The 14,154-nt window shown below is 43.0% G+C and overlaps 3 protein-coding genes across 3 annotated transcripts; 1 reads left to right on the top strand and 2 right to left on the bottom strand.

Moving 5' to 3' along the window:
* The first annotated feature begins 681 nt into the window (after positions 1 to 681).
* On the top strand, positions 682 to 2,057 carry LOC117784116 (TATA-box-binding protein). Its single transcript, XM_034621765.1, has 2 exons — positions 682 to 1,564; positions 1,628 to 2,057. The coding sequence occupies exons 1-2, from the start codon at positions 782 to 784 to the stop codon at positions 1,904 to 1,906; spliced, it is 1,062 nt and encodes a 353-aa protein (XP_034477656.1). The 5' UTR covers positions 682 to 781; the 3' UTR covers positions 1,907 to 2,057.
* Positions 2,058 to 2,059: 2 nt separating this feature from the next.
* LOC117784118 (eukaryotic translation initiation factor 3 subunit K) lies at positions 2,060 to 2,997 on the bottom strand. Its single transcript, XM_034621766.1, has 2 exons — positions 2,827 to 2,997; positions 2,060 to 2,749 (listed from the first exon to the last, which is right to left on the bottom strand). Exons 1-2 carry the CDS (start codon positions 2,895 to 2,897, stop codon positions 2,152 to 2,154), a joined length of 669 nt encoding a protein of 222 aa, XP_034477657.1. The 5' UTR covers positions 2,898 to 2,997; the 3' UTR covers positions 2,060 to 2,151.
* A 491-nt stretch (positions 2,998 to 3,488) lies between these two features.
* On the bottom strand, positions 3,489 to 13,094 carry LOC117783788 (protein stum). Its single transcript, XM_034621333.1, is given in 9 exon segments — positions 3,489 to 3,648; positions 3,715 to 3,909; positions 4,228 to 4,354; positions 4,419 to 4,524; positions 4,586 to 5,224; positions 7,787 to 8,354; positions 9,138 to 11,689; positions 11,750 to 12,287; positions 12,290 to 13,094. Coding segments are annotated over 9 exon segments (5,649 nt in total). The 3' UTR covers positions 3,489 to 3,529.
* Positions 13,095 to 14,154: the final 1,060 nt, after the last annotated feature.

Here is a 14,154-nt window from a genome sequence, read left to right as displayed (position 1 = left end):
ATATCAGATGGTAATTACTGAATCAGTATTAATTAGAAAGAGTGATTGGTCGCGTGTGGCCACATTGAAAAATTTAAGTTTAGGTGAATTCAAATTTAAAAATGCAATTACTTGGAAATATATTAATAATTTGATAAAAATTTAACATTCAAAATTAGAAATTTTATGAAGGTTTGAAGGAGTCACCCTAAGGGGAAAGAAAATACATATTTAAATATAAAAAATAATTTCAAAAAATATCTAAAAATTCTAACAAAAATTGTGCAAAAAGTTAAAAAATTCTAGCTTTAAAGTTAGGAAATTCGCCAAACCTTGGTGGAATAAATTTTTGTTACCAATTTTGACAACGCTCCCAAAATGGTTCACATTGCCAGATCGGTAAACCCTTCAGGGTGGCAACCTTAAGTCCGGGTACCAAATTTCCTCACCAGTGCTGGCAAGTTTTGGGGGGGGAACAATAGGTGTTTCTGTTAAATTCTGTTATTTTTATATTGTGGGACTTTTGCACAGTTTAACCAAAAATATTAATAGCAAAACTTAGATGAATATATATTTAAAATAGCCAGATTTCAAGCTAACAGCAATTTTGAAATTTTTCTAGCAAACGAACTCTGAAAATAGCCAGATCTAGCTACAAAATATCTAAGTTGGCAACAGTGCACAGAAATGCAGCCCTGAGGAACGACGCGGCTTTCCATTTACGTTCACCCAAGTTTTATTTTCTCTGAAAGTTAAGCGTAAATACAGATTTTCCGCGTAAAGTAAACAAAGAGCGGTAAATATGGATGATATGCTAAGCCCAAACTTTTCCATACCCAGCATTGGGCTTGCAACAACGCCGATTCACCACAGCCTTGACGCCGATCAACAAATAGAAGCATTACCACATCAAGTTTACCACCCAGCAGCAGCACCCGAACCACCAACCGCATTAGCCTCAGGATCAGGAGCGCAACAGTCCGATCCCAATAATGTGACAAGCGGTCCAGATGGAAGCGGAGGCAGTGGCCTGTTTGGCCACGAGCCCTCACTACCTCTGGCCCACAAACAAATGCAAAGCTATCAGCCCTCAGCGTCATACCAACAACAGCAGAATCAGAGTAGCAACGCTGGAGGCAGCACTCCCCAATCTCTAATGCAGCCACAAACACCGCAGAGCATGATGTCCCACATGATGCCAATGACTGAACGAAGTGCCGTGGGCTTGGGTACTGGCGGAGATTCGTCTCTTAGCAATATACACCAGACAATGGGACCATCGACACCAATGACGCCTGCAACGCCTGGCTCAGCAGATCCTGGCATTGTGCCGCAACTTCAAAACATTGTGTCCACCGTGAATTTGTGCTGTAAACTGGACTTGAAGAAGATTGCCTTACATGCCCGTAATGCTGAGTATAATCCAAAGAGATTTGCGGCCGTAATTATGCGTATTCGTGAGCCACGTACAACCGCATTAATATTCAGTTCTGGCAAAATGGTGTGTACTGGAGCCAAGAGTGAGGATGACTCCAGGCTGGCTGCTCGCAAATACGCGCGTATCATACAGAAGTTGGGATTCCCGGTAAGTACAGGGATTGCTTTAATTTCAAAGGGATTGGATAATGTTATGTTTATCCAATTGCAGGCAAAGTTTCTGGATTTTAAGATTCAAAACATGGTGGGGTCTTGCGATGTCAAGTTTCCCATACGACTGGAAGGCCTGGTACTTACGCATTGCAACTTCAGTAGCTACGAGCCGGAGTTATTTCCCGGTCTTATCTATCGTATGGTGCGACCACGAATTGTGCTGCTCATCTTCGTGTCCGGCAAAGTGGTGTTAACGGGCGCCAAGGTTCGACAGGAGATATACGATGCTTTCGACAAAATATTTCCCATATTGAAAAAGTTTAAGAAGCAGTCATAAATGCCTTTAACCGAGTTTAGTCTAGTATAGCAACGTAGTATGTAGTTTATTAACTCCTAAAGTTGACTAATTGTAAATCGTATTAAGATGTGCGTGTTTAGCCAGGAACATCTCAAATTGGTTCCATGAAATAAAACTGAATTTAGTTGTATATTTTTAATGTGTGCCTCGTTTTTATTGGCATTCCCATTTGTATTGAACATTGGGACATTACTTATTCGTTAGAAATATAAACCTTATTTAGCTTAGAGACATTGGGCCATTAGCGCACCCACATTGTCGAACTCGATCTTTTCCGTAATGTTTTTGGTCTTGATCTTATCATCCTGCGTTGCGACAACAACCAAATCTTGACCCTGATGTTTCCATCCATTACGCTTAATCCAATTCTCAAGGGTCGAGTCCTCAATGCCGCCCAGCAGCTCCTTCAGCAAGTCCCTCTTGATCGTCTGGAAGGTGGTGCCCACGACATGCGACACAAATTTGCGTATCGAGTCATGGAATCCAGTAATGTGACGGAACATGGTGCGGTTGACTTCGGCGCGTTGCCAGAACAAAGTGAAGTCAGCACGCTCCAGTATATCAGCCAAATCGATGATGGTCTGTATGTTCTCGTCCTTCATCTGCTGCGGCAGCAACAAGCACTTGGCCATAACGAAATCCGTGTGCGGCAAGTTCGTAAGACACTTTAACAGAATTGTGTAGGTGATGTCAAAGTTGAGCATGTGCGGATTGAACTGATAGAGCTTGAGTACTGCCAGATTGGCCTCCAGATCGTATGTATTGTTCTTGGCTTGGTCCTGCACGTAAGATTCCAGTATTTTTAAGTGATCCGGATTGTAGCTGCGCAAAGAATCGAGGTTATGTTTTTGTGTATTTGTTGATGGCTGATTAATGCCCAAATCATCAAATTAACTTACCGCTCGATGCAGCCCAACATTTCCTGTATGGTTTGGCTCTGGCCGTTTTCCATTTTCACTACATGCGCCATGCCTAACAATATTCAATCGGGGCGTCACAATTTTTAATTTATATGCGCAAAATAAACGAAATATTATTCGCGTGGCGTTGCAAGTATCTACAATCGAACCGGAAAAAAACTCGATAGCTGAAATCGATAATTAAAAATATCATGTCATCATGTGATAGCTTACTGTGAATGTCTTAAACATTCACATGTAAACGTGAGGTATATCGAAAATGGTATTTTTAATTTGGCGCGCAATTTAACAATTTTTAAGCTCGAAGTGAATAATTATACAATACAGGCAAAATTCAAAAATAAATAATTCTGTTGCAGCAAAACCCATGTGAGTGCAGTTTTCGATATGTCTATTTATTAATAAATAAAATTATTTTAACATACTTTGACTTTTAAAGGACTATGGTTAAGGTCACCTATTCGCAAAAGTTCATATAAATACTTATACTGATGTATGTATGTACACGTGGAAGTTAATATTTATTTATGGAATCTCCTTGCATTACGTCACATTTTAGGAAGTTGGAACTTTATTTTGTTCCATCTCACATTGCCAAGGAAGTAAATTTGGAAGTGTATATATTTAAGTGGAAGCTAATTTCGTTGTACCAATATAGATACATTGCTGTCATTCTAATCCATTAGGTTTTGGCCGTCTCGGCTTCACCACGATGCGCTCCTGCAGCGGCCGCCAATTCAGCTTGACGCTGTTCCTCTTCTAATTCAAGACGTTCCACCTTTTTAATTTTACTTAGTTTCTCTGAATAACAGAAGTTAAATATGTTAATCAAGCGGTCATTAAATATATTTAATAAATTGAACTTACTTGCACATTTAAGCATTATGGTACCCCACCAGATTGACCAGCCCCAACCCACAAAGCAGAAGAGAACACAAAAAAATTGTGCCACAGCTACAATGATATTAATGATGAAAGATCCAATCCGAGCCCGAGCGCTGTCGTATTGCGAGAACCTCGGAATGCCAACACACAAGCAGAATAGTCCAGACAGTAGAGTGCCTAATAAATAGATAATTTAACAACATTTAGATCGAGTACTTAACATAAAGGCAGTTAGTAAATTAAATGTTTTAGTGCAAAACAAAATTAAGCATTTGATTTTTCTTGTTCAGTAATTCAACGTAATGGATTTACAATAATATTACAAAAATAAAAAAACAAAAAAAAGGTATTTAAAGTTTAAAAATAAAAAAATATGAAAATATCTCTTTGCCAACACCATTAAACAAATCAATTTTTAATAAAACATCTAAATTTTAGTCTCTGCATAAATAATAAATAAAACTGGCTAATAAATAAGCTGGTATAGAAACCCACCTAAGCCTGGAAAGATGACATTGCAAAAGGCGCAAAACCACGCCAAGTAGAGTGGTAGCACAGGAATGGCCCCCTTCATTTTTGAAGTGTATTCCACAAGATCAACATGCAACTTGCGACGTGATTCCTAAAAGAGAATACATGAATGTCATCTTATCTAATGTATTGACTGTTGACTTGCTTGATCTCACCTCGCTGGCTGGTGGTGCTTTAATACTCTGTCGCCTTGCATCTGAGCCACGACGTGGTTTTTTGCGACAGCAGAGAAACATGAGCCAGAATCGTCGACAGCAACTCCTAAAATAGTTTAATTGAAATATGTTGCGAAAGTATCTATATGCATCTCTTAATCACTTACACTTTGGCCTTGTCTTCTGTTGGTGCCGCTGTGGACGGTGCAACCGAGGATCCTTCTAGGATTGCCGCATCTGATGCATCAATACCAAGTTCTGGATCCCGATCCCGCCATGCTACCTTGGGTTCTGTGCTGCTTACAGCGCTTCGTTTGCGTCTACAGGGTATACAGAAGCAACATTTGCTTAGCTCTGTTTCATCGCCAGTTTTGGGATCGACTTTATTTACGGAACGGCAACAGAAAATCTTTCTGAGGCAAAGTCCGCATTTGCTCTGTTGTTTTGGTCGTTGCATTGTTGCGGATTGATGCATTGGTTCCACTTTGGTCTCTGTATCTTTGGATTCTCCAGTTACGGGTTTCTTCCGGCAGCTCTTGCAGCAAGTTGACATTGGCCAACAACGTGACTTTTTCTTGGCCTTGGACTTGGTCTCATCAATTACCTCCATTTGGGTGGTGCTAGTGGCACTGCTTCTGGTGCTTGATAGAACAGGCTGCTCCTCAACGGAGCCATGTAGACGATCCTGACGTCGACCACAACAACGCATGCAGTTAGAGCGACGAAAGCGCACGCATAAGGTGGTGCAACAACGGCAGATGCCACCTTTGCCCACATCATCCTTGAGGAACTCCTGGCTGCTGCTTCTGCTAGACAATGGAAATGGATTAAGTAAAGTTGCTATGCAAAGTACCTATCAGATACTGCTAACGAGCATGATATAGTTACATACAATATTTCATTCAAGTATAATTACACTGTTGGTAATATTCAAAGACCTTGCGATTTCATGGATAACATTTGCATAGGTCATGTAGGGACGTAGGGACGAAGGAACGTATGAAAGTTGGGTGTCCTGCGACTTTTATTATGCAAATCGATTTCGTGTTCTGCTACGGTGCATTGCTATTATAACAATTAGCATATTTAATGACTTTTGCATTCGATACGATAAAGATGAAGTGCACGTGAGCACACATGCAAATCCATCACATAATTCAAGCTATGGCCATAGCTATAGGTCATTAGTTGGCTCCGATATTTCAAGCAAAGCATTTTTAGGGTTATTAATCCCACTTTAAGTTCAAGGTTGGCTATTGCGTTAACAAACTGGCCAACATCATAACTAAGTATGTTGATTAAACGCACACACACACACACACACACAAATTCCTCCTCTTGTTTCCTCACTTACACAATTTTCCGCTCGACCACGTGCCAAAAGGAAAACTCAACACTCTAATAAATGTGGTTTGACTTCTGTTTCTGCTTAAGTACCGCACGAGCCAACGAGCAAACTTACTTTAAAGGTCGACTACTTATTGAAACTAACTTCGAAATTCGACTTTAATTTCATTCCATAAACAGTACGGAAAATCTTGATAATACCTAATTACTCGTAGGTTTACTATGATTACCTAAATAGATATTTATCCGCATCAATCAGTGAATTTTGTGGTAGATCAATGTTAAAGATGACCGAGTTCTTTTTCTTTTTCGGCAACATATTCAACACTTTTTCCTAATTATAGTCAAATCTGTAGAGTCATAAAATTCAACTAATATTATAATAAATATGAATTCTTTAAATCTTTTTTGGTTTTTCAGAGTAATTTTTGTTGTGCTGCGCTTTGCGCGATTGTCCGGCAGAAACTGAAACTGATTTGTTATTGCGGCATGAAACTTTGGACATGCCACAAAAGAAGTAGTTGGTTGTGTGTGTGTGTGTGTGTGTGCACACCTCAACTAAGTTGGTTGGTCGGTCACCCATTTTCTTCAGCTCGTACACGTATATGCATATGTATTTGTATGTGCTTCCATTGAAGGACGCCGGGCTTACACTCACGACAACGTTGAGGACGACAAGCCAGTGAGCGGATATCCTTAAAGGCGTTTCGTACTCCCAACCACATACCACCACAAGGTGGTTCGTAAATTTATTGACGCATTTATGAGTGGCTTGGCGGCCCACAAGGCATCACATATACATATATATATATACATTTACTTTTATATACAACTTTATACATATTGTATGTAAGTAGTTTTATATGTGTCGGTCTAAAGTTGTACGTATCAAGTTGGTGCGGTTGTTTCTGTTGTTGGGGCCTTTCCGGGTATGTAAATTTACTGGCCAAGGGGTGTACGTACTCCGTATATGCCTTTGGCAATTGTTTTTTTTTGGAGACTATAGGGACTTGGCAAAAAGTTAGTAGGCATTCAATATTATCCGATTACATTGTTTTTGATTATTGCAAAGTATCACATTCCTAGAACAAATCCTTCAAAGTATTTCTTATAGAAAGAAAGTGAGAGGTCATAGAAATAGTGGGTATCAAAATTTGCCAGGGACCATATCAGTTGTAAAATAAAAACTCTTCAAAAGTTAAAAAAAATGTACAAAAAAAAATTCTTAGATTGATAGATTACTAGAGGCAAAATAAATTTGCTGCCCAAAAGTGTCCTTACACCTCAGGGAAATAAGTATGTATAAGTATTATGTAACAGAACACCCAAGGGCATACTTTCCGAAAAGCACCCATAAGAAGCTTTACTTAGTAAATTTCATCAAATAGACGTTTAATGTTTTAAAAATAAATTTAAACAAGGGGGCTCCGCCTTCTTCTCGCTTCGCTCGCGGTGAAGTGCAACTACAGTCGAGCACACTGGACAGTAGGATACCTTGTGCCCAGGTACTCTGCACTCAAAGATGATTTTCGACCGATTGTTCCTATGACAGCTATAAGATATATTCAACCGATTTGAAATCTAGTCAGGTTGTATAATACCAGCCTAAATGTATATTCTGTCAGTTTGGTTAAGATATCTCAAAAAACAAAAAACTTTTTCACACTAAAACTTCATTTTCGACCTATGGTTCCTATGGCAGCTATATGATATGGAGGGCCGATCCAAAAAAAAAAACAAACTTGATCTGCGAACGGTATCGAGGGGCCTACATACCAAGTTTGAAGTCTCTAGCTCTAACGGTTTCTGAGATCGACGCGTTCAAACAGACGGACGGACAGACGGACAGACAGACGGACATGGCTCAATAGACTCGACTGTTGATCCTGATCAAGTATATATTCTTTGGGGGGTCTGCCACGCCTCCTTCAGCCTGTTACATATACTCTGACAAACAAACTTTACCCTTTTTTTTTGACAATTTTTAATGGATACAGGGTATAAAAACATATGTTTCTTACTTTGCAATGCCGCCACTTCCTGCTGTGGAGCCACCCTGTCCATCGGGTGAGAGTCGCTTGTCATCCACTTGGAAATCATCTCGACTGCCTGCTGTGGGTGTTGCATGCTCAAAGTCAACAGCCTGATCCTCTTTGGCATTGGCTCTTTCATTGTCAATCTCTGGCTCCACAGACACAGCATGTCCATTAACCTGTTCACCAGCCGTGTTCGTGTCAGTTGCATTCAGCACGGATATCGATGCCTCAATGGGTAGCGTTGGTGGCAATGGGGATTTTTGTATCTCCGCAGAGTTGCGTTGGGCATTGCTGCCATCGGCTGTGTCCAGGCGCGATGTGGAGTCGTGAGCCTTGGCCACCGCTGTCATGCTACTGGCGGTGGGTGAGTTGCCACTTGCGGTGGCGAATCCCGTTTCGTTGTCATGGGTTTTGAGGTCGGTTAAGTTTTCGTTAATCGTTTTGTGTGTCTCGCTCTCCAAGGACTTCTGTAAATTTCCCGAACTTGTTGCATCATTACTGGAGGTCAATTGTTGCCCAGTTAAGCCAGGTTGCGCAGCTTGACCTTTTGGCACTGCAGGTGAAAATTAAATGAAACATGAATAAAGGCCGAATATGTGAGACCCTTGCAGAGCCCTTAATATAGTTTTCGACTGATCGTTCCTATGAGAGATTCGTATAAGTCAATACCAAACATAAAATATGTTAGATTTGTTGAGATATCTGAAAAAACAAGCAAGTTTTTCATATTAAAGGCTGATGTTCAATTCTCTTTCTTATGACAGTTTTATTATATGACGGACTGATCTGCCCCTTTGCAACATTATCAAGATGATTGCGAATAACAAGCAGTCGGACAGAGGGATAGACGAACATATGGACTCAGCTAGAGCCCTCTGCAAGGGTATAACAAATGAAAACAAGTGGGAAAGGCTATAGTCGAGACTCCGACCATAGGATACCCGTTACTTATTTCAATATATACTTGTCTGATCTTGATGCGATTCAGTGGGATAATAAATAATAATATTAGATAACGTTAATTACCATAAAAACTGTATTGTCTTTTCGCGATTTGCGGGGTCGGAAAACGCCTTTGGAGTCTGTGTGTGAAAGCTTGGTATCTCTATCTCTTATAGTTTCTGAGGTCTAGGCGTTCACACAGACGGACAGACAGACAGTCGGACAGACGGACATGGCTATATAGACTTGGCTGTTGATGCTGATCATTTATGAGGTTTGGAGATGCCTCCTTCTCACTGTTACATACATTCCAACGAACACAATATACCCTTTTACTTACTTTTTAAGTAACGGGTGTAATGACATGAAACAAAAAACATTCAATGGAACCTACCCTCAGTTTCTTGGGTCCCCTCAGGAACGGATGCCACCTTGCGAGTCTGGGCAGAGTCGCCACGTTTCTTATTGCTTATCAAACTGAGTCGGGAGCTCATTCGAACCAAATTTGACATATTAGAGCCCTGACGCTTCATGCCGCCTGTTGCGGATGCGTTGACCTCGTTGCGGACAGCGGGAAGTGCCTCTGCGGCTTGCAACACCGCGTTGCCCACATGCACAGCTAGGGGCTTTGTACTGTCGGCCGAGGAGTCCTTGGCATCCTTGGCACCCTTGGCATCCTTGGCTTCCTTGGCGTTCGCAACCTTTTCCGGAGATCCCTTGTGCTTTGCCATAGCTTCAGGGCTCTCAGTGTTTGCCTTCTTTGTATTCTGCTGGGATCCTATGCGTGTCGGTAATCCGCTAGATCCATTTGCTCCGTTAGTTTTGGTTACCGATTTGACCGGTTTGCCATTGTTTTGTCCTGGTTTTTTTTCCTGTTTCGGTTTTTGAAGTTGAGAGGTTTTGGGTTGAGTTGTTGGTTGCTTTTTCGCAGTGACTGTTGAAGTCGTCTTAGTCCCTGCTCGCTTTACATCCGTATATAGTTTGCTCACTAACGAGATCTTCTTTTTGGCACTTTCAGCTTTATTTGACTTTTCTTTTGTGGTTGACTTGGCCGAAACTGTTGTCCCCTTTTTACCCTTCGGAGATTGCGGCGATCTTGACTTGCCAGATGTTTTCCGGTTATCTGGTTTCTTGGACGGAGAACTGGATTTACTCCTAATACTATGAGTGATACTTGTTGGTATGCGGGAGCGAGAGTTGCGACGTTGACTAGCTAATGTCGCATCTTTATAATCACGCTTCGGTGATTGCTTCCCTTGTCTGGCCACAGGACTCAATGACATCTTACGTCCGAGCATTCCTTTAGGACTTATCGAAATGGATTTCTTACGGTTGGGGGTGGTATCAGCTCGGCGACTATTGCGAGACATGGCAGCTGGTGAAATGCTTGTCGATCGCAAGGAGGAACGTACGCTCAATCGAGAGTTAGCTCGGGAATTTGCCTGAGAATTCGCCTGGGAGTTTACACGGGAATTCGCTCTGGAGTTTCCTCGAGAGTTGACTGCCAATTCACTAGCTTGCGCCATGCGGGAGTTTGGTCGAGAGGGAGGACCTCGGGAAACTGGACGGCTAGCATTGAACCGTGTAGGCGTTAATCTGAAGTCCATAGCCCCAATGCCTTGGGTATCAAAGCTACTGCGAATGGTTGCCTGCGATGGAGAACGACTGTTGCTCGCCTGCGAGTTTCGTCCCGATAGAAGGGACAAGGTGTTTAAGTCCTTAAGTGGCGAAGTGGATCGAGAGCTGAGCTGGGAACCTTGACGGCTTCGAATTGGTATGCGGGATGTGGAATCTCGACGAACGGAGAGCTCTGATGGTGAGTCCATGTGGGCGGCTTCGTAAGCGGCTCCATGCAGAGGACTCTGCGGTGTATCCTTGTTTGGAGTACCAATTATCGGTGATAAAGTGCTCGGTTTGGCAATCTTCGCACGCTTGCTGTGCTGCTTAAGATTCTTGCTAGCAAGGGGCTGACGTCTGGGCGTAGTTGAAGTCCTTACCCCTGGAAGATAAATCGATTGACGACGTTGGGTGATCGATGGCAGTGTTGAGAGTGAAGGTCGGCGGAAACTGAAGTCGGAGGTGGTTATGCTGCTCAGATTGGAACTGCGTCTATCGGAGGCTGTTTGCGTGGAACTTCGACGCTCTGGAGACGTGGAGCTTGAACGTCGACGGGTCTGAATACGCATTGGCTCAAGACTGGACTTCGTTAGACGCGTACCGAGCACCAAGTCATCCAGGCTCAACCAATTTGAACGGGGCGGGTGACGGGAAAAGTCCTCTTGCCTGTTAACGACTTTAAGCAGTCCACGCTGTTTACGCGTAGGATTCGGGTTTGGCCTTAAAGGACGCGGCAGTGAGCCCGGTGGTATAATTGCGGTTTCCCTGTCTAATTCCATGTCCGATCGATGGAATCGGGGTATGGCGCTACGGTAGGGATCCTTTATTAACGGCAACGTTTCCATACTCTTAATCCTCTGACCAAAAGGCTCTGGCAGTCCAGGGAATGCATTCATATTAATGGATCCACGACGCAGCACCCGAGGCGTGTACGTATCCACCGAGGAGGTCAGCGAATCCCTCTGCTGGAGTATGCCCTTTGTTGGCTTTGCCATTTTGCTAGGACTATAACGACCACTCATGTTGAATTGCACCGAGGGACGTGGCGAGTCATCGGTGGCCAGGTGACTGGGAAGCGGGGCTGTTGCTGGAACTTGGGGCAGTTGCGGTAGTCGGGATCCAGTCATTGACTTGCGACGCGGCCTAACCGGGGGCGGGACTGCGTTAGACGAGGTAGTGGTTGACTGTATGGAAGCGTGTCTTGCAGCGGCAATTCGCCGTCTCTGGGCTGTGGGAGTAGCAACGGGACTGTGAGTTAGCGATGACTTCGGAGACCGTACTGAGAGTATGGTGAAGGATGACTTCTTGTGCAGCCGAGTTTCTCCGACACTGTTAATGAAAGTGAAAGTGATTAGATTTCACTGGAATTACTATTGTCTATGGTCTTACCGATAATCTCCGCCCGTGGAGACGGAATCCTTGATCACAACCGGTGACATTTCACCTCCAATGGCCTGCAATCTAACTCCATCCTCTGGTGGCGTCGTGGTCATTGTCTCATTGCCGGACTCAGGGACTAGACTGTGACTAACACTCGGTGTTCTGGGTGTATCTGGACCATAAGATGTGTTATAGCTCTCCCGACGCATTATCTCCCTTTTTTGTTGCTGCAGATATTGCTTTGGCGAGAGTATGATATTCATGTCCATGGTTGGAGTCGGTATCGTGTCGTTTCTGCTTGGCACCGGTGACCTCAAGGGAGTTTGCAGTTGCTCGGCAGTCGGTAATTGTTCCTCGCCTCCGCTACTCGAACCATTCGAGTCTTGCAACATGGTGGCAAGCGGTGAAAGTGGCATCTCTTCATGCTTCATGGACATGACCATTTTTGAGCTTGGTCGCAGCTTGGGAATGCGACTAAATTCGGCGAAATGCTGAGTTGCGGGACGATACCAATCCAAGCCAGTGCTCGAATACGATCCAGATATTGGCCTGAAATAGTTGATGATTGTTTACACTACACTCTTATTCTAGATTCAGTCACTCACCTAATCCGACTTTGGGGTTCAAGTTCGCTCGTGCTGGATACAAATGTAGAGCCCAAGGCTTGTTCCGCCTGCTCGAAATCAAGCTCATAGACATCGGGCTTATTCACTATGTCCTGAGGTGTAAGCAGCATAAAATTGGGCGAATCCAACTGCTCTGAGCTTGAGCCTCCGCTCGAATTGGGCAGGATTTGTATATCGGGCGGTTGCAGTCTCGGTATGGGCAGTAGAGTCGACGACGAGGTTGGGGTCTGAGTCTGACCTCTGCAGGTGCTGATGTTAGTGTAGGGCACGTTGGAGAAGAGCCTGTGACGACCATCGTTGCCCATCAGCGTATTGAGAGCAACCGCTGCGATAAGTGTGTCCTCCTCCGAGCTGGGCATATCCACAGATCCAGCACGTAGTGTCTCAAAGGCTGCAGTGCCAAAATAATCCTCTGGCTGCGGTGGGGGTACGGGATCGCCAAATAGACTACTGTACGGTTGATTACTTGTGCTTGCCTTCTCCAAGTACAACACTTCGGAGGGAATCCCCTCGGAACTGCGATGGTCACGACTATAATTGTCATTGCTGTGGGCAGATGGGGACATGATGCTATTGGGATCGTAGCTATAGTCGACCGATATTATTGCTGGCTTTGATGTGGCGGTGTCCGTCGAACGTGGTCGGTTGGATGGCGACCTTATGGGATGGGCTATCGTCGATATGAGTGTTGGTGAAGGCGATGATGAATATGACAATGTCTGCTGCATGATTTTTATTTTTCATTGGTGCTCTTCTCTCTCCTTCTGAGGCTACAAATCTCAATGAGAACTGCTTGAAAGGGAAGCACTTGTTCGTTGTGGTTTCAATGTGAGCTTCGAAAGTTTGCCATAGTTTTATTGTATCTGCAAGAAACAAAAAACACGATATTATACTATATACGAGAATAGTTAAAACATTCAAATAGTTTAAAATACTTTATACTTAAGTCTAGTAAAATTGAGTCCTTCGGATGGCAATAAAGTTAGTAAGTGTGAAAGGACGTGAAATACGCTTTATGCGAAAAAAAAAAAAAAACAAATACAAATATTTACTACACTTACTCGTACATATCCAATTTTAGAGCCATAGACTGTCAGATAGACCTTCTGGCCAATGCAATGTCAGTGCACCAAACACGCGAAGCTTCACGGACCGACTGAAGACTGAAGACAGACCCAACGAAGAGCCGGGGCAAGTGCAACGGAAAACAAGAGCTATTTTCATTGCCAATGTACGAATACAAGTACGAATACGAAGCCAAAAGTTGCGAAAAACAAAAAAAAATAGTAATTATTATTTACTATTATTTCTATTGTATTTTCTAATACCTAGTATAGTCTAATATAATAGTGTATTTCTCTGTGGCAGCGGCAAGTGTTGAGCTGATAAAGCACCAGACAGCTCAATGTAAGTGGAAGCCGCAGTTAACAGTTCAGCGAATGTTTATACCCTGTACCACAGAAAAGCACGGTATCTTAGCTGAATCGAGTTCGCCATTTCAATTATTTTCATTGAATTCGAATGAATTGCCCCCAAACAGGGTATTAACATGTCGAGAGCACAACTTAAACATATTTCTATGATGATGTTCGCTAACGAGAGCATAACTTGATGATGTTCGCTAACGAGAGCATAACTTGTGCGTGTCAAGATTATGAGTATGATTTGTGTTGCATGTGGCTATTTGCTGCATTCGGTTGCACTTAATGTTCCACTGAATATTACCATTCAAATGCTTTGCTATAAATGTAACTGTATAAACAACAATTGTAAATCACATTTCATATC

Source organism: Drosophila innubila (assembly GCF_004354385.1).
Source record: "Drosophila innubila isolate TH190305 chromosome 2R unlocalized genomic scaffold, UK_Dinn_1.0 1_C_2R, whole genome shotgun sequence".
NCBI lineage: Eukaryota > Metazoa > Arthropoda > Insecta > Diptera > Drosophilidae > Drosophila > Drosophila innubila.
Note: the sequence above shows the minus strand (reverse complement) of the source record. Positions and strands in the feature narration are given on the sequence as shown.